Source organism: Apium graveolens, chromosome 2 (genome assembly GCF_009905375.1).
Source record: "Apium graveolens cultivar Ventura chromosome 2, ASM990537v1, whole genome shotgun sequence".
In the NCBI taxonomy this organism is placed as follows: Eukaryota; Viridiplantae; Streptophyta; class Magnoliopsida; order Apiales; family Apiaceae; genus Apium; species Apium graveolens.
This window is the reverse complement of record NC_133648.1, coordinates 296240683-296260125: the sequence shown is the minus strand read 5'-3', so window position 1 is coordinate 296260125 and position 19443 is coordinate 296240683. Positions and strand designations below refer to the sequence as shown.

The following is a 19443-nucleotide window of genomic DNA, read 5'->3' as shown; positions in this document are numbered from 1 at the left end:
TTAGCTATTAACCCACAAATTTTGGTTAAAACAGTTGGCGCCGTCTCTGGCAAATTAGCTAAGAGTCTATATGATTTTCAACATTGGTAACAATCCTACACATTAAGGTACGACGGCAAATCGATGTGATGATGTGGATATAAATGGGGACATGGTTTCATCTGTTGAAATGCTTCAATACGACATGAAAGTTCTTTATTCAGAAAAAGAAGCATTCAAGACAAAGCTTGGCTCTATGAAATCATCAAAAATGAAAAGGTTGATAATATAAAGTGTGGTACGACGACTAGACGTGGACGACATCTACGATGACGAAAAACAATATCATGAGGAGGAAATTCTTATCAACGACCTTGAGGATCCTAATCTATAAAAAGATGAGACTGCAAAAATGGAATGACGATAATTAACAACATACAAGCGAAGTCTAATGTACAAATCAGATTTGAAGAAGGTGGACATGAAGATTCTGAAAATTATTGTCATTTTAGTAAAAAGTCAACGACACACAAGTCGAAAGGCTTTTGTCTTTCATGAGTATGGGAGTGAGGCTATTTTAGTAATGAACAATAAGAGGAAAACATCAATTTTATATAAAGACATACATATTTTGATGACATGACTGCATAATAACATGATGTACATCCAAAGATGATGTCCAACTTCATCAACTTATTGACATGAAGATCGATATGATGACTGAGTATAATTTGGTGACGTTTTTGGAGGTGTCCAACGGCTCCTACCTGTCTCAAATACAACTTTCGCATGAGCAGAAACCAACACGACGACAAAAGCCAAAACACCCACGAGTCGTCACGATGATTCTAGAAAACTTGGTCAAATTCAGCTTAATGATGGGGACATGAATCTCGTTATTGGACAAGGTATGATACCAAGATAGAGTTCAACTTGATTAATTTTATGAAAAAAATAATGGACGCCTTCGCTTGAGAATATGACGACATGAAAGGTACCAGCCCTGACGTGATCACACACAAGTTTAATGACAAGTCAAATGATGTACATGTAAAATAGGAACTGAACATAGATTAATTAGTAAATGAAGTTATAAATCACACAGACTTGACATTATGATCAACGTGACAGTTGGACATGGGATCTTGATATGATGATTAACGTGACAACATGACACAAACTCTCACCATGATTGATCGACATGATGGCTAGACATGAACTCTTAACATGTTGATCAACGCGATGACATGATAAAAACTCTTGACATTTTTGGATGCATAAATGGTCATAACTAGATTCAAGTCCATCATCCAAATGGAGAGAAAATGATTTTTATAACGGTAGGGGCATCTATTGCTACTTGGCCATGACATTTGACCTAATGAGTGTCGGTGCAAGATTATAACAACATGTCAACAAAATGTTTAAAGCTAAAATTTAAAGTACAAAGCGACAACTTCTAATGATTTAAGACTTGACGGAAAACATGTTTGAAGAAGTTGAATTGTTCTCCATTTGAAGGCACTACAAGTAATCTCTTTTCATATTTGTCTGTCATTTCTTTTTTATTCCCAATTACTTCTGAATAAATCATTAGAACATTATGCTAGTTAACTTCAATTTGCTAGACTTGCTTTCAATTTTTATCTTTTGCGTTGAATTAAATACATTTGGTACCTGCAATGTCATCATGTTGTTTCGTTGATGAATCTCGTTAGATATTTTGTTGACATTTTGCCATGATACATTGATTCATGTTTTACTCGTGTAGAGTAGAGAAGAGAGTATGTTACTTTCTTTTGGCATTATATCATATACGCACTTACATTTCCAATATTTCATTGATGCAAGTTGTTCATATATCATGATTTCATGTTGACTCTTGTATTTTTTCCTTCAAACTGCACAAACATGTATTAAGCTCTTCGATTGGCATGACATAACAAGACATAAATATTTGTATCTAATATGCATCAATTTCACCCTAGATTCACAAGTAGTTGTTATACTATCATGCATTGTCGTACGGTCACAATTTCTTGTCATTATATCATTGAATGTTGTCGTATTAATTAATCAATAACTTATGGCCAGACGTAAATTAGTTTGTGCTTGATAAATCAAAATAATTTATGATTGAACATATTTCGTGTCCGGATGTTATTTTTACTCTTATTTTTGTTATCTTTGTTATGACATATCAACGTGTACTTGTTTTACGATCAATGAATGATACTTTTATCATGAGTAATATGTCTTCGAACATAAATTGTGTTTATAATGAATTCATCATGATGTCTCTATACGTAATTATTGCATGCACAATGTCGAGTGGTTAAATAAAATATATTTAAGAAATTATGAGTCGGACGTGTACGAGGCCACATTAGAGTAACAGCCCACGAGCCTACGTAAAATCAGAACTATAGTATTAACTTCATGATGACTATGAACACAAGACACATAAATGTGCAACATTGAGGAGGAAAATGCAAGTACTCGTCAATAAAGGCTACTTGATGAAGAACATATCGAGACATAAGAATGAGTACGACAAGAGGGAGACGACACCTCCTAAATGACTACCATCACCTTCACACTAAAAGAAGTCTTCAATTACATCAAATAAAAATGTTCATGTTCACTTGGCCATGCCATCTAGGCTAAAGAGTGCATACAAACCTTTTTGATAACTTGTTGTGTTAATGAAGACATGAAATATAGGAATACGGTTGATCATGTCGAACATTTGACTGAAGCTCTTGAGTTGACATCTCCAACATCATTCAAAGACGTCCAAATATTGACTAACTTCTTGAAACAAAATCATTTCAAATTCGTTAAATAAGCGCAGATTGTTCCACGACATACTACAACGAAATAAAAGATTCTATGAAATGGAGTAACATGAAGAAGCCTTCACAATTAAAGGCATACTTGATGACTATGATCTCACAAGCCCTGGTGATTTTATGGTTGATTTCAATCCAAGTCTTTTGACACAACTGAACGGAAAAGTGAAGCAATACATGACAGCTCCAAATGTCAATGGACATGATTGAGACTTGTCTTAAAATCGCCACAAGGGGACACCAAAGTGAACTATATATGTCATGACTTTAAGAACAATAACTACAAGAGACATGGAATATGATTCAAATGATTTGTGATGCTCTAAAGCCCTTAAAAGAGACAACACCGACATTGTTATGATCCGTTATGATCGATGCATTCAGTATTTAATATGCAAGTAGTTGACAGTTTGAGAAGGCGACAAGCGATCTGTATCATATTGTCTAATATTTTAGAGAACATCTACAAAAGTACTCGTCCAGATTCAACAATGAGAAGATGACCATGCACAATTGTGACACCATCACGACCATAGAAGAATTTGAATGAAGAATAACAAAAGATTCACACCTCAACAATGAATTGATAAAGTAACACTGCAAGACAGTGAATGACATACACCCTAAATCCATGATACAAATCAGACTTGAATAAGATAGACATGAAGATTCTAACAATGGCTATCACTTTGGTATGAAGTCGATGACACAAAATTAAAGGGACTACAAAGTCGGGGCAAGCGAGGAGGAAAATACTACAATTCTATGCTAAGGTGCACGACATGTTCACATATTGACAAGACATACATATATAGAGATAGAGTAAAAACTCGCTAGCTTATTGATAGATCTACATATTCACACGATGGACAATACAACACATGAGCACGAATTGTTGACACTTCTGGAAGCATCCACCGGCTTCACCTGATTTGTCTACAACCTGTGTACAAAAAGAAGGCAACAACCGTATCACAAAAGGATGCATAAATCTGAATGACGACATGAACTCTGAAAATTGGCTGAACATATGGAACACATCACAAAAGATTTTGAGCTAACATCTTTGAGACATCTCCAAATGAGTTCCCGAAAGTTGGAACGTAATCCAGTTAAAGGCTTAACATATGTAACGTCCTTGTGCAATTTCTCTATTACGGCGTGTTCCTCTATGAACTACTTTCCTCTTTGTTATTTATTTCAAAAAGTATGCAACGTGTTTGCCTTCGATAATATATGATATCTTCTTTGCAACCTAAATGTTTTATGTGAAAGATTATTTGATTATACATGTTTAAAATAATATATATCATATATGCTTATCTATAATGCTTTATTCGCAATGTCTTTATAGAAATGCTAGACCTAAAGTGTGTTATTTATGTATTACATTTAGTTAAGTCATATGCATTGCATATTATACATAATGCAAATACATGACAGATATGACGCACGGGGAAGTACCCCCACAGTAGATGAAGGGCTGAGTATCCTGACTCTACTACTTTGAGAGGACTGATCATCCTATTATGAGGCAAGGGCCTTCTTTGTCATTACAAACAAAAACACACACGATAGGCAAGGGGCATTAGTACCCGAGTCTGTCAACATATGATCTACGATAAATTAAGTATGTTTCAAGAGGGGAAGGCCTCTTAACTGCTTAAACATTGTGCATGCACTTACGTAAGAAAATATAAACTACGTGTGACACATGTCTTACATGATTAAAATAATGTAATACTAAGTTTATTTTAAGAGGGAAAGACCTTTTAGCAACCTAACACGGTGCCGGAACTTACAAATAAAAACATATTTACGATTGACATTTTATAAATCTTCTTTATCATCAAATACTACTAAAGATAAGTCATGTAACTGACAACAACGAAAGAGCCACTCGGCATCATCATCATCATCCTTAAACAACTATTGAGCACAATTGTCGTTACCGACATCTCTTGACGAAAGAGCATCATTCAGACCTCAAGTGCAAGCGTGTTTCGCCTTGAATTAGTTACACGCATTCAACACGTGATTTCAGAAGAACTACGACTTCCTTTAAACGAGATTAATGAACATGGAGAGCGAGTAAAGTATTTTGAATAACATATGCATATGAAACGAAAACGAGTACAACTAATCAACAATATCATGAAGACTACAAAAGTGAGGCAACAAGTATAACACCCAATAATTTATGACAAACGAAGAACCTAAGAGTACACACACATGATGATTTTACAAAAATTGCAATATGACAATAACTCGGATGCAACTTTGCGTAACCCCAAACAACCGAGAGAATGACATCATTACGAGACATGTACAATGGCTGGACAATTCGTCAATGATGAAGTAGATAATAATATGTGCATCTACATGCAAGCCTACTCTCCAAGATTCAATTATTTTGGCAAAATAACAAGTCAATTCAAAGGTACAGACTTATTAAAGCAACAACTGCATGACCTAGGAATATCAAGACATTACAATGGTAGATCAAGAAAATACATATACAATTTGAGCCATAAGCTGAACAGATGGACTATCAAATTAGAACTTTAAGACAAAACTATTGCAAAGAAGTTAATACATCACTCTTGTACAAATTAACACATATGGAAGCTATACACATCAACCTGACAGCAACTTGACATGTAGTGTTTCGCATCCGGGTTAAACAAGGAAGGAATCTGCAATCATACTGACTGAGGTACATGAACATAATGAAGATAATTTTATTGGGTGTTGAACACTCCCAATAAAATTAGGGGCAATTGTTAGTACTGAATTTTTACCCAGGATAATGGAAGCACATTGACATGAAGATTTTGTAATTGACATGAAGACTCTCGACGGGTACAGAGTAATCAAACGGGAGCATAACAACAACGAGAACAAGTCTGCAGAAATCCTGAAATTTAGGAGGGCAGTTAACTAATCTTACCTATTCTACAGCATCATTGTGGGATGATGGCATAAAGATAGCAACGGATGATGCTGGTGGAGGATATATCAAGGAAAAGAATCATATAAAGGGCAGGATACACACAACATTAAGGGGAGAAGACATCATACACGAATTATCTTCTTCACTCAAAAAACACTCTGGGAACTCGTTCAATACCGCATCTAGTCACATGAAGATTAGCCACAATAGAATGACTCCAATTACCGTTAAATACAAACCAGAATGAAGCAAAGAGAAGGAGGCTATAGCTGATCAACACCTTACGCTTCTTCTGTACTAAGCTATCTTCTCCGCACTCGTCCGAAACCGCACACTCATGGATGGAGCTTTCTATATCATATTTTTTATTATATCACTGATTGTAATAACATGTAATCATCTTATTATAGTGGAATCATCTTGGTTGGGTACTGTCCCACCCGCGATTTTTACCCTTTTACGGGGTTTTCCGCGTCACCACCTGCTTGTGTCGAGTTCGTTCATTGTTCTTGTTCTTACTTTCTTGCTTTAATTACTTAAACACTAAATCGTATTAGACTTAGATATTAACCCGCAAATTTTGGTTAAAACACTTTCCTAGCCTGAATTCCTTCACGATCCAGATCTACAATCCAAAATCAAAATCCTAATTAGATTCCCACTCGACATTCCCGGAACGTTTAATAATTACCCCAATTCGTTCTAACGTTTAACTTATATACACGAGTATATATATACCGAATACTCACATAGCACTTAATGGTGTAGACTTATATACTTAAACTCCATACTTTAGCAAATAATCACAATTCGTATGACTCGATAACAAAGCAACTCAATCCTTTCCTTTTTATCCAAAAATTCGAACCAAAGCCACACAATAAACCAAATAACTTCCTAATAACTGGACATGCATTCACTTAACTAGACTCTAGAATCAAATCAACCAAACAACTTGAATCAATCCTTTTTAAAACCATATACCATTCGGCTTTTTCAACAAAACACAAACAATTAATCAAATATCGACATGCACGGTTCTATTTACAATCTAAACCTATCTTAGTCCATTCCACACAAGAACACTTCTTGAAATAATTTCTTTTTAATCAAAAACCGAACCAAAATATCACCTAAATCCAATCATCAACATGCAAGTTCAAAATTTAACTATTAATTAGCAATGACCAACACGCAAGTACAAGAATCATATATAAACTTTAGTTCAAGCCAAAACTCATCCATTCAAACCATTTTCAAAAAAAAAACTGAAACAAAATTAAATTTTTGAACCAAAATCCTTTGTGAAACTTGAATCAAAATCAAACCTCTTTTTAATAATAAAAATTCGAACTCAAAATTACATAATCATATCAAAAGATCATTTAACCCCTTAAACATCAATTACCCTTGACAAGCAACTACTCCTCCCCTTTTTATAATAAAAATTCAAAGCCCAATCATCAAACAAAATCAAATAAAATCACATGCTACCATTTAAAACTCACATTCATACTACCAAACATCAATTAACTTTTAAAAATCATTTTTCCCGCACAATTTTATCAAAAATTTGAACCTAACCAGTGTTAAAAGTCGAATAAAGCTTGGAAATTAATATGCAATGATTTTTAGTAACATGCATAGAGATTTTGATGACATGCATCCACTTTTATCCAACTAAACACACAATCATCCACCAATAATCCTTGTACCCAAACCTTTTAACCATAAAAACTTGATTTTGATAAAAAACTCAAGTAAACATCAAACAACTAACATGCAATCTATACTACATCAAATTTACACTAAATCACTTTGAAAATCACACGGACTTTATTCTCTTCTATAAACATGTTCCAAGAAATTGTGTTTTCCTTGGACATAATCAAAGAGATGGTGTTACAAATCTTGCTTAAAACTTACATGGAAAGAGGATAAAGATGGAGAATTAGAAAAGATAACGATCAATGTTAAATTCCTTGAGTTCTAGCTAGTATTTGCTATTACATGTAGAAGAGAGTGAGTGAGTGTATTCGGGAGAGAGAGAAGCCGAGAGAGAAGAGAGAAAAGAGAGAAGAGAGAAAGAAAGAGAGAGTGGTCGGGTGGAGAGAAGAAAAAGAGGGAGGGTGGGTTTTTTTATAGCCAAAATGGCAGGGGCGTTTTAGTCTTTTGCCAACCCGACTCTAGAATCTTCTTTTTGTCTAACTCAAAAACGAATTTGATTAATACATAACTCTCTCGGAAAAGATGAAAATGCCACGAATAACAATTTTAGAATTAGATCTCGAAATTAGCTTTCTAGACATATTTTTAAAATAATTTTTTGAACGTACAGTTTATTTTATATAAATTTTACAAGATTACGCTCAAAATAGAATTATGATTCAATAAAATCATTTTAAAATACACCGATCAACAAATAATTTTATCTATCATTTTTAGAAAGTCTCTAGGTCTATTTCGAAGATAAAAAAACAAATTTCACGCATTGAGCATACTCGGATAATTTTATAAAAATATATAAAGGTTCAATAAACCTTGTTTTAAATTAAATAAATCCCACTAAAATCATTTAAAAATATCCATATCACATAATCATGCACATTATCAGGAAATAACATATACTCACATATCACGACTCACGTTGTAACACATTCAATCATAAAAAATTTCCCTTTTTATTCATATTCACTATTCGCGTAACGGGACGCGTCTTGTTTGACGACCCGACGCTGAGCGTTTCCACTTACGCTTCACAATAATTCTTTTTATATCAACTGACACATCACTGAAATATAATACTCACTTAAACATTCCTATTTCACTTAAATCCATAATTAGAACACAAAATTATATTTTATTAATTTAATCACGTCGTGAAATTCCCAGTCGCTACAATAAGTACCCACGGGAGACTAAGGCAATATAAACAATGATTCATGGAATATGCAAGGCTAACCACTCCCAGGAGTTAAATTTTGATGGTCACTGAGAAAGACAAAGATATATGATGGAACTAAGGGTTGATCCCATTTAGCTATACAAAAGCAAGTATTGACGGTTCCATAAGGATGTTAGGCATGTCATCGATGACTGTTGGCAAATTGAAGATGAAATTGAATTTCTGATTTGGAGAGGAAGGCTTAATAAGTACACAAAAGATGATGAAAGAAACAATGAAAGAATAGATTATAAGGATAAAATAAGGGATCATAATGACCAAGATAGAAATCCCAAGTCCCGGGGGAAGTGATCACCATGATTTTTGGAGGACCAACTGTTGATGGATCTTCGAGGAACTCAAGAAAGGCTTACGCCTGAGAAGTCATGCACATTGTAGGAGAAGCTCCCAAAATGGGCAAGAACAGAAACTTTATTAGCCTTTGATGATTTTGTGTTGGAAGGGGTGAAGTTCCTTATGGTGATCCATTGGTCAGCCCTCGTGAGAGGGGACAATCAAGTAAAGAGAGTCATTGTGGACAATGGTGCCACGATTGATATTCTATTCCACGAAACATTCACTAAAATGTGATATACTTACGCTCAGCTTATACCAACTGATAATGACAATTTATATATTTTCCGGAGTCTTTTGTTTCAATTCTAGCTTTCTTCCACATTTGCTCTACTTAGCAGCCAAATTTTAGATCCATCATTATTTACGGAGAGCTTGGCTTCATAAATATTACCATGTCTGTAGCCAATCATTGTAATCCTGCCACTTAATTTGCTGACAACTTCACATTGTTTATCATTAAAGTTCACATAGTAACCTCTATCACATATTTTCCTTACACTCATCAGATTATGCTTGAGTCCTGCAACTAGAGCTACATCTTCAATGATTACATTCCCAAGATAAATATTTCCAAATCCCAGAGTCTTTCCTATGTTGCCATCTCGATAAGAAACACTGGGATCAGCCTTCTTCTTAAATTCTGGTAGCAGGGCTTTATTTCCATTCATATGTGCTGAGCTTCCATTGTCCAAGACTAAGATGTTTTCCATGTTATCCTGCAATCAAATAGGCCACTAGCTGAAATTTTTAAGGATCCAGACTTACTTGAATCCTTTGGCCTTTTTTTAGTTGGTTAACATTTGCATTATCAGAGTTGTGATAAGTTTATTCTTCTCGCAATCAACAGAAATATGATTAGTGGTACTACAATTAAAACATGCATTTCTAGGTTTATTAGGAATTTATTTATATTTATTATCCTTATTAACACATATATTCCCATTTCTATTCTTTCTAGGTTGTTTAGCCTTGTTACTTTTTGTGATTTCTTCTGAGACATTAAACCAATGTGTGTTGTCTTAGCTTTTACATGTTGAAAATTATCAGTATTTAAACTTGACTTAACTCCGGATGTTGAACCCTTCTCATTTAGTAATTTAAGTCCAACATTTAAGTCAAATTTAACAGGTGTATGCTTAGAATTATTTTTTCTATGAACTCTATTAAGAGTTATTGGTTCTTTTGTTTTAGCTTCAACTTGTTTACCTTTATCATAGTTAGCATTATCAGCATATTCCAACACAATAATCTAACATTTAACAACACGACGTCGCAGAATATACGAACTTTGATTTTCAACAAAATGTGTATATATATATTATGGCTCAACAAGGTGTTTATATATATATATTATGGCTCAACAAGATGTTTTATCCATATTTATGAAATTAGTAATGCAATCTTTATAGAATATACATATAAATATAATGTAAAAGAAAAGTCTTATTTTAGAATCAAACTCGTGAACTCAATGTCAATAGAAGTGACTTTCGTTCACATATACAACCATTATACCACATGGGATTTTTATTACTATTGTAAAAATCATTATCTACATCCACAAACTTTTATGTAATATACCCACCACACCAGATGGGGTTTTTGTTACTACATTAAAAATTATTATCCACATCCACAAAAAACTCAGTATCTATATTTTCAATATATTTTTTTAAAATTAGTTTCATCTAGAACTATATTGTTGTTCTAACTGAGCCAACCCGAACTCGACTCGATAAAACGACAAAAGCTTTTAAGATATCCAGTTTTGAAAAATGAGAGCAAATCAGAAATTTGAAAAAATAATATGGCATTTTTATAAAATTAGAATATATCTGATATCGCAATTACTGCTCTTTTAACAAGATATCTAGATTACTATTTTAGTTTATCTTTTGATCAGTTCTTAGTCGATATATCAATTAAATGATTGTTCGATTTCAGACTTTTATACTATTATACTTGGTTCAATTATAAAATATAATAATAATAAGGTAACATTGTAGTATGTAATTCTTATGTAAATTAAAAATATAATTTATAAAACTATTAATATAATTGGATAGTTTTTATGAAATTGTTGAAGTCAAAACTTGAAAACTCTCTAAGAAACTAATAAACTCAATAAGAATTCGATGAGCTCGAAAACTCATTATAAAACTCGATAAGCTCGAAAACTGGTTTAAACACTCGATTAGTTCGAAAACTTGATAAAAACTCGATTTCGACTCGTATAGTAAACGAGTCGAGTTCGAACACAAATTTTGGACTCGATAATTTTTAGGTCCGACTCATAAAAAAAATTTATACTCGAATTTGTTAATTTCAAACTCGACCCGACTCGAATTACATCATATTTAGAACTGTAGAAATGTTCATCTTCTGATAATTGTGAATTATTATTGTTATTATTATTATCATTGTTATTATTATTATTATCGATGTCCAAACTACTTGTTTTGTACATGTCTTTTATGATATTATGTAAAATTATTTATGTTATATAATGTGAGATAACAACTATGCGCTTTATGTAATATATTAAATATTAAAAAGATTTTGTCTAAAATTCTAGCTTTTGCAGAAATTTTATTTGCGTCCCTACGTCAGTTTTTGATTTAGGGTTTTTCAACTTCTTGAATTCCTGGGGTTTTTGATTCGTTAATGGATTTGATGAAATTGAGGGTGTTGGAAGTTTAGGATATATCAAACCAAAGAGATTCATGTAGATTTCGATTGTAGAGGATGACCAGAATGGTAGCTTTGTCACCGCCGACTAGAAAGTGGCCATGGTTTCCATCTACTATTCCAGCCATCTTATGCCAACGAAACCTATATGGATCTCTACGGTTTGAACTCCCGAAACTTCCTTGAATCCCTGATCCGAACGGGGCGAGGATCAGGTCGGGATCGGGCGAGGCGGGTTGGTTGCCCCATCTCTACGTATATAGCTCAAATAACATCGATATAATAACTTTAAGGTTGAATAAAACCATGAACGCGCGTATCAGCTTTTTGTAAATTTGATTATGAAGCATTATTTGATAAATATTCAAAAAGTAATTGATATTGTGCTCAACTTTATTCAAGAAAAATATAAATTAAGTTATCAAAATAAGTGATAAAGAAAAGGTACACGCTTATAAAGAATTCCTTTTAGCCCATATCAACAAATAATAAATTTTCTATTGAATGTTGTCACAAATATAAAAAAATGGAATATTAGAAATAAGGAATTCCGGAAGCTACATGTTAAGTTAATATCTTAATTTTTTTGTAATCATCAATTTTTTCTTACAATAATAATAAAAATATTATTTCGACTCGTAATCATCTAACCGTACCAACAGTAAATTTGTTACAACACATAATAAATAATTATATGAATAATAACGCCATCATACATGCTAGTTAATAACATAATAAACCATCAATTAATCCTAACTGTAATTCAAAAAAATATATGAAACATGGGATAAATACAAACCTGGAACAACGGATTCGTCTAAACTATAACGAGACATCGACGAAGAAGCATCTAATGGAACTACAACCAGCAAAGCACCATAAATTGCACACAATCCGCACACACTTGTTTCAGGATTTTGTGGAAAAAACGGATTAAATTTGGGGATTTACAATTCACGATCAATCCGTGGTTCTTTTTCACTATCATCGTTAAGGAAGTACTTGACATCCAACGGCCCGAAAATAATTTGTTCAATAATTGGTACCGTGGACTGGGGCTGTCAATGAATCGGATCTGGATCAGATCAGTCTTGATCCATATTCCGATCAATTTAATTTTACCGGATCGGATTTTCGTCGGATTTTTCACAGCCCGATCCATATCCGGATCTGTTAGGATCACGGAAAACGGCGGAACTCTGATCCATTAATATTTTAATTAAAAAAACTTAAATGTCATAACACACACGAGTTAAATGACCAATTTACTCAAGTTGTATGTGACTCACTGCTTACTAGTAGCCTGATTTGCTCACTACACTTTTAATATTAAATTTTATTTAAATGATACATAAAAAATGAAGGGTACTAACTGTACAGATATTGTTTACAGAAGTATGGAGAATTTTTACAAATAAAGCCAGACGGTAGTCACCACATCATTGAAAAATGAGCTCTCTATCTCAAATTAAACATACCATTATGGCAGCCATACTAGAGTTTGCATTATTTTATCTATAATTTATTATATAATAATATATATATATAATTATATTATATAATAAACAGTCGGATCGGATCGTTAATGGATCAGACCGACCTAAATTCATATCCGTTACTTTCGGATCGGATTTTTTTAAATAATCTATATCCGCTTCATTAATTTTCGGTCGGATCGGATCAGACCGGATTTCCGATCCACTGACATCACGGACCCATTTTTTAAAATTTGAAAATTTTAAACCTCAAGATGCAATTTTCATTTTCATGATGATCAACTAGCGTGCACCGTATTATGGTGTGCAACAACTATACACTAGTATCAAATACCACCAGCACAGTACTGTACATGTCATTATCGCACCCCACTTGTTCTAAACTCTGCAAACCCTAATCTCTCTATTTCTCTCCGCCAACAATAGCAGGTTATAGTTTTCCTCAACAATTCATAAGATCCGTAACAATTCCATGTATTATATCTATAAATTCGTTCAATTAGCTCACAATAATATTTGTGCGTATCTATAAATGTGTATATTTTGTTGAATTGTATCAGGAAAGATGAGTCGCTCGAGTAGAACCCTGTATGTTGGCAATCTCCCTGGTGATATTCGTGAGCGAGAAGTTGAAGATCTCTTTTACAAGGTTGTTATTTCTGCTTAATGTTAATTCTTTTTTCGTATCTAAATTTGATGTATTTTTAGCTTCTGCTGCCTAAATTTTTATATTTTGTTAAAATGGAAGCTACTGCTTTTGGCAATTTTGATTTGTTAATTTCTGTAGAGGGTATTCGTGCGTTTCGGATTTAGTTCGTATTTGCTGTTGCTAGACATTTTGTTTGTATCGGGATTTCATGAACTTTTGGTTTAGCTGTATAAAAATTGTATGTTCTTCCGGTATATGGTACTAGTGTAGGCACTTGGTCTTGTAGAACTTGTGTAGTGCAATTTGTGTTTTAAGAACTCTAGACCGGTGTGTGTGTTTATATTCAGTTTGTATTTGCAGTTCTAGTGTTGGTTCATAAGAGCAAGTCCAATGCTAGATGGAAAATGGATATAGTCATTGCTATTATATGGCCCAAAAAAGTGGTTTTTGGTGCTAAAATAGCACTTGCATTCTAATGCTAGTTGTATTTTACAACCAAATAATTTCATATTTAGCTAACATTTTGTCCAACTCATTCACTTTAATTTAAAGTGAGCCTCTTTGCACTCCACTATTAGTTATTTGATGATGTGGCAAGGATGGCTATAGCCATTCTTGGTCTCAAATATAAGACCAAGTATCCATCAATGTATAGCTATGCATTGGAGTTGAGTTTTATGATTTTAGTCCTATATTATAGCTATAAGACTAAAGGTAGCTATGCATTGGACTTGCTCTAACATGGTTATTTACGTAAATGATTAGGTCCGGACGTGCTTATATGTCAATTATCTGAAGGGGTTTTGTGTTTTTGTGGGCTTATAATATTTGATATTTTTATGTTACTTGTATACAATTTGTATTGCTAGCAAGATGTTAAAGATTGCATCGTATGTGCTTTTTTTAAAGGAAATTACTGATTGTATGCTTGTCAAATTCGGTTGACTTTGCAGTATGGGCCAATTGCTCATATTGATTTGAAAATCCCACCAAGGCCCCCAGGTTATGCATTTGTTGAGGTAATATTTTGGTTTTAGTTGTTAATTATTTTGGTAAGATTGTTAACTTTAATCATCTGTTTTTGTGGTTTATCTGCTCTCAAAATGTCTTTTCAGTTTGAAGAGGCTCGTGATGCTGAGGATGCAATTAGGGGACGTGATGGCTATGATTTTGATGGGCATCGGTTAAGGGTAGGTCATACATATGGCAATATAAAGTTACAATGCTATTAGTTGTAAGTAGTTCTAACACCTTATATGTTGTACATTGAATGAGTAGGTTGAGCTTGCACATGGTGGACGTGGTAATTCGTCGTCAACAGATCGCTATAGTAATCACGGTGGTGGTCGTGGTGGAGGGGGAGGGGGTGGTGGAGGTGGTGGGGGACGTGGAGGCGTGTCTAGGCGGTCGGATTATCGTGGTAAGTATAATTCCTCCTGGTCCAGATGTTATACAATTTGTGTTCGTGGTTTGTCTTATTAATCTCTTTTTACTTCTATTATTTAGTGATGGTGAGCGGATTACCCTCTTCTGCTTCGTGGCAAGACCTTAAAGTAAGATTTGATAATTGGTTCTCTGTTGATTTAAAACACGCACACGTGGACACACACACAATAAGCCTTTTACATCTTTTCAATAAATGAATATCATCTTATTTGTATAGGATCATATGCGCCGTGCAGGAGATGTGTGCTTCTCACAAGTTTTTCGTGAGGGTGGTGGTAAGCTGTTTGTATTAATAGACATACTTAAATGTTACATTTCAGAATCTTTTGTCTTGGGTCTTAACATCTTGTACGATGCTCCCATTACTTTCTACTATAGTAAAAATCTTGAACAGGGAGTGAAGTGATTAGACTTTTAGACCTCGTATTTATATGTGATCTATTATCTGTGGTTTTCAATCAGATGATCTTACTATGTGATTTCTGATGTATTTAAAAAACAGAAGTGGCAAATTCAGGATAAATTGGTGATAGGACCATAATTAGTTAGGTGGCTCATGTGGGTCTTGTTTTCTGTTCAACAACTACCAGTTTCTGCAGCTTCAATCTTCCTTTTAGTATTTGACTGTGGTTGTTTTTTTTGAAGTTTTATACAAATAGCTACTCTTAATATATTTCAGTAAGCTGTCCAATACTCCAATATATCTACCATACTACTGCATAGTGGTCCAAGTAGCTTTTCTATTTCTTAATGTTTTCTCTAAATATTTGTCAAGTTAAATGAGGCATACATGCATAAATTATGTATATTGGCTGTATCATGAGTGATCTCCACGTGTTTGATGTTTCAAGACTAACTCAGCTTTAGTCTTACTTAATCTGCTTCACACCTGGTTTAAGCTTAGAGAACACAGTTTTAAGAAAAGCGTGTGTAGTACACATGTAGACCAGTTAGATTAAATAGGGATATTTGTTTGCTCTGCACCAAGTGTTGTCATACCTTTTGTAATTTAACAATTGCTGAAACTGTTGGCGAGAGTAATGGAAATTTTAGTGTAACCTGGAAGGCTTCCATGCATTATTTAATTTCTACTACTGTGCTATGTTTATGTTCTTGTTAAAATTAAATTAAATACAGTACCATATGTGCCTCTATGTATAGTCCTAATGAATATTTCTTGCCTTGTTTATCGGTGGTACTGGTAAATCTAGTATTGTTATAATCTTTGCCAACATAGTGGAATAAATGTTTTCATGATCTTTATTTGATATCTCATTGTGGCTGTGTTGTGATTCCCACAGGCACTACTGGTATTGTGGATTATACAAACTATGATGACATGAAATATGCTGTAAGCTGTTTTCAGTTTGCTTCGTATTCCAACTCTTTTCTTTGTCAAGCTTTATCTTTTGATTTTATAAGTGTTTGTAATTAAATGTATAATGATTTCAGATAAGGAAATTGGACGAGTCTGAGTTTAAAAATGCCTTTTCTCGTGGTGTGATTCGAGTAAGATATGAGCTGAATGTAATTAGAGTATAGTTCACTTATCTTTCATCATATATGTATGTATCATTTGTGTGTGTGTCCTCACCAGACTGCTGATGTAGGTGAAGGTTTATGATTCAAGCCGCAGTCCAGGTCGCAGAGGCAGGAGTAATAGCCGCAGCCGAAGCCGAAGTAAGAGTCGGAGTAGGAGCAAGAGGTACAATTGATATAACCTAATAAATGATTCATAATGCACTACTTTGTTCCCCTAGTTTTAATATAATCAAGAATCTGCAGTAAATCTCCAAAACCCAAATCTTCACGTCGCTCAAGATCTCGTTCGAGGTCCATGTCTTCTCGCTATCGGTCTCGCTCTCGTTCAAAGCCACGTGCTACGTCAAGGTATATGTTTCATATTTTTGTGACATCATTTTTTATCACGCCAAGCTCGTTATGTACACATAGAGATAGATAGAGAGAGATGCATACGTGTTCGGATGAAGTGATTGTTTTCAACTCACTGACTTGTCAACTGTTCGCTGGGGTGGAACCTTTTTAAGCTACATCTGCCAATGTTGTAGTCGAAGCATTCGATATTTTGGCTGTGTTGTCTAATGATGTGCCTAAATATGATATCGAAAGCTACGAAATTCATATAATTTCATTGAGTTGATCTATAAGTATCATAAACAGGAAATGGTATTTAAACTATATGATAGGTAACATATTCACCAGTTTGAATGCTTAATTCCCATTGATAAAGATATCAAATGATTTTTTCATCTGGAGAGGAGTCTCTCATGCATTGACAAACACAAAGGCGTAACATGCATCCACAAAGCTCTCCTCTTTTGCCTCTCTTTTTAGTTCTTAATGTGTCTAATAAAAGCAGGCAGGGTGCTGAGTAAACCCAATGGATTGTCAAACTATCGTGTCAATTTTATCTTTTTTAAAGATGAAATTACCTTGTTTGTTTTTTAGATAATGGATATATGCGGCTATCTGGGGATTGCATAATAAAATCTTGATGGGATTTGGTTCAAATGCCTACAACATATGGTTGTGGAGGTATGAGTTTCTTAGATCGAAGCTTTGAAACCCTTCAGGTGTTTCTGTTCTAATAAGCATCATGAATGTCCAAGGGTGCTATATTGGGAACAAAGAAGATCATGGATTTTGATGGTAAAGCTGGATTTGAAACTTAGTGCTTTTCGAAACTGGAACAACCATTCATTGCGGTAGAAACATTTAATTATTTCCTATCATATGCTGTCAACCTAATGAAGCGCTTTCCGTAATCTTTGTGGATTTTTGGGCCCTATGAAAATCCCATTCAATAGAGTTTTATGGCTTTAAGGTTTTTTTTCCAGTTTGGAGTTGTATCATTTGCCCCTTTTTCTTTATAAGGTTATTGTTTTTTTTTTGCTAAACTTATAAGGTTATTGTTGATTATATTTCTCTGTCTGCTATGATATTTCTGGGTTTTTTCTTTATAATGTAACTCTCACGTGGAACTGGCATCAAGGCTCTTGGATCACTGTTAAGAGGGATATGTGGATATTAAACTGGGTTGTTTGTGGAACTTTTGCAGATCTCGGTCAAGATCCAAGTCTCCAGTACCATCTGTAAGTTAATATTATTTTGGTTTTAGATGATTTTGTTTTATCTTTAAACGAGGTTCTACGAATCTGTTATAGTTTAGTTGTCTGATTTACCATCTGTCACATGTACTATTGGAACAGTTGTACTTGGTAAAAAATCTAATGTTTGAGGATAAAAGGGTCTATTTTCATTTATTTTTCTTATTAGAAAATGTTTGATAATGTTGTATAACCTTGGAGTCAGCCATTTCATTTTTGATCTTATCCTTAGCGGCATAAACGGGTTAATAAGAGCCCAAAAAAGCATGTTTCTAGGAGCAGGAGCCCAAGTCCCAAAAAACACGTTTCTAGGAGCAGGAGTCCAATTCCCAAAAAGCACATCTCGAGGAGCAATAGCCCAAGCCCAATAAAGAGCAAGAGTCCAAGCCGTAGCCGTAGTAATAGTGTATCCAGGTACAAGTCTGCTCTAGCAGTGCTCCGTTTATGTATTATTCTTTTCATCATGCTGTTAATATATGCCTGATTCAAGTTGATTGTTTTGTATTCGTAGGTGATATCTGACTTTTGTGGATGAAAAGAGTGAGATGTATTGCTGATCAATGATAAATTTTGTGATCCCGGTATCAATCTCTCATGTAACTCTAAACAGTATTTTACAGTGAACCTTGGATGTTTCCAGACCAACTTGTGGTTTTCTTATGATTGTTAAATTTGACCCTCCATTACTATATTTGTACTGTGTATTGTGATGTTGGAAAAGATCAAATGGTTTTGTATTGTGTATTATATGCCTAGTATTGGTTTCTCCTAGAAGTGCTTGCAGGACAATGATAGATATATTTTTGCAGGTGAGAAATTTTATATTACTCATATAGAATATCTCCCAAGTGATGTAAATGTCATTTGGACATGGTTTGGCTAGTGATCTGGGTTAAGATTTATTTCTTCGACCAGGTTGATAGATGTGTGTTGTGTGTGCAAATCCATGCC

General features: G+C 34.0%; 1 protein-coding gene across 4 annotated transcripts; it reads left to right on the top strand.

The window, feature by feature from the left end:
- Positions 1 to 13544: 13544 nt before the first annotated feature.
- LOC141708628 (serine/arginine-rich-splicing factor SR34-like) lies at positions 13545 to 19239 on the top strand. Of its 4 annotated transcripts, none has more exons than XM_074512345.1 (14): positions 13545 to 13698; positions 13830 to 13918; positions 14872 to 14937; positions 15034 to 15108; positions 15197 to 15338; positions 15425 to 15471; positions 15582 to 15639; positions 16666 to 16715; positions 16817 to 16873; positions 16975 to 17069; positions 17150 to 17254; positions 18444 to 18477; positions 18725 to 18906; positions 19004 to 19239. In XM_074512345.1, the coding sequence occupies exons 2-14, from the start codon at positions 13835 to 13837 to the stop codon at positions 19005 to 19007; spliced, it is 999 nt and encodes a 332-aa protein (XP_074368446.1). In that variant the 5' UTR covers positions 13545 to 13698; positions 13830 to 13834; the 3' UTR covers positions 19008 to 19239. The 4 variants fall into 4 exon arrangements, 3 of the variants coding, with proteins under 3 accessions (XP_074368446.1, XP_074368449.1, XP_074368447.1); XM_074512346.1 differs by having other exon boundaries at positions 13599 to 13743; XR_012569554.1 differs by lacking the exons at positions 18444 to 18477; positions 18725 to 18906; positions 19004 to 19239 and adding exons at positions 17834 to 17920; positions 17995 to 18294.
- Positions 19240 to 19443: the final 204 nt, after the last annotated feature.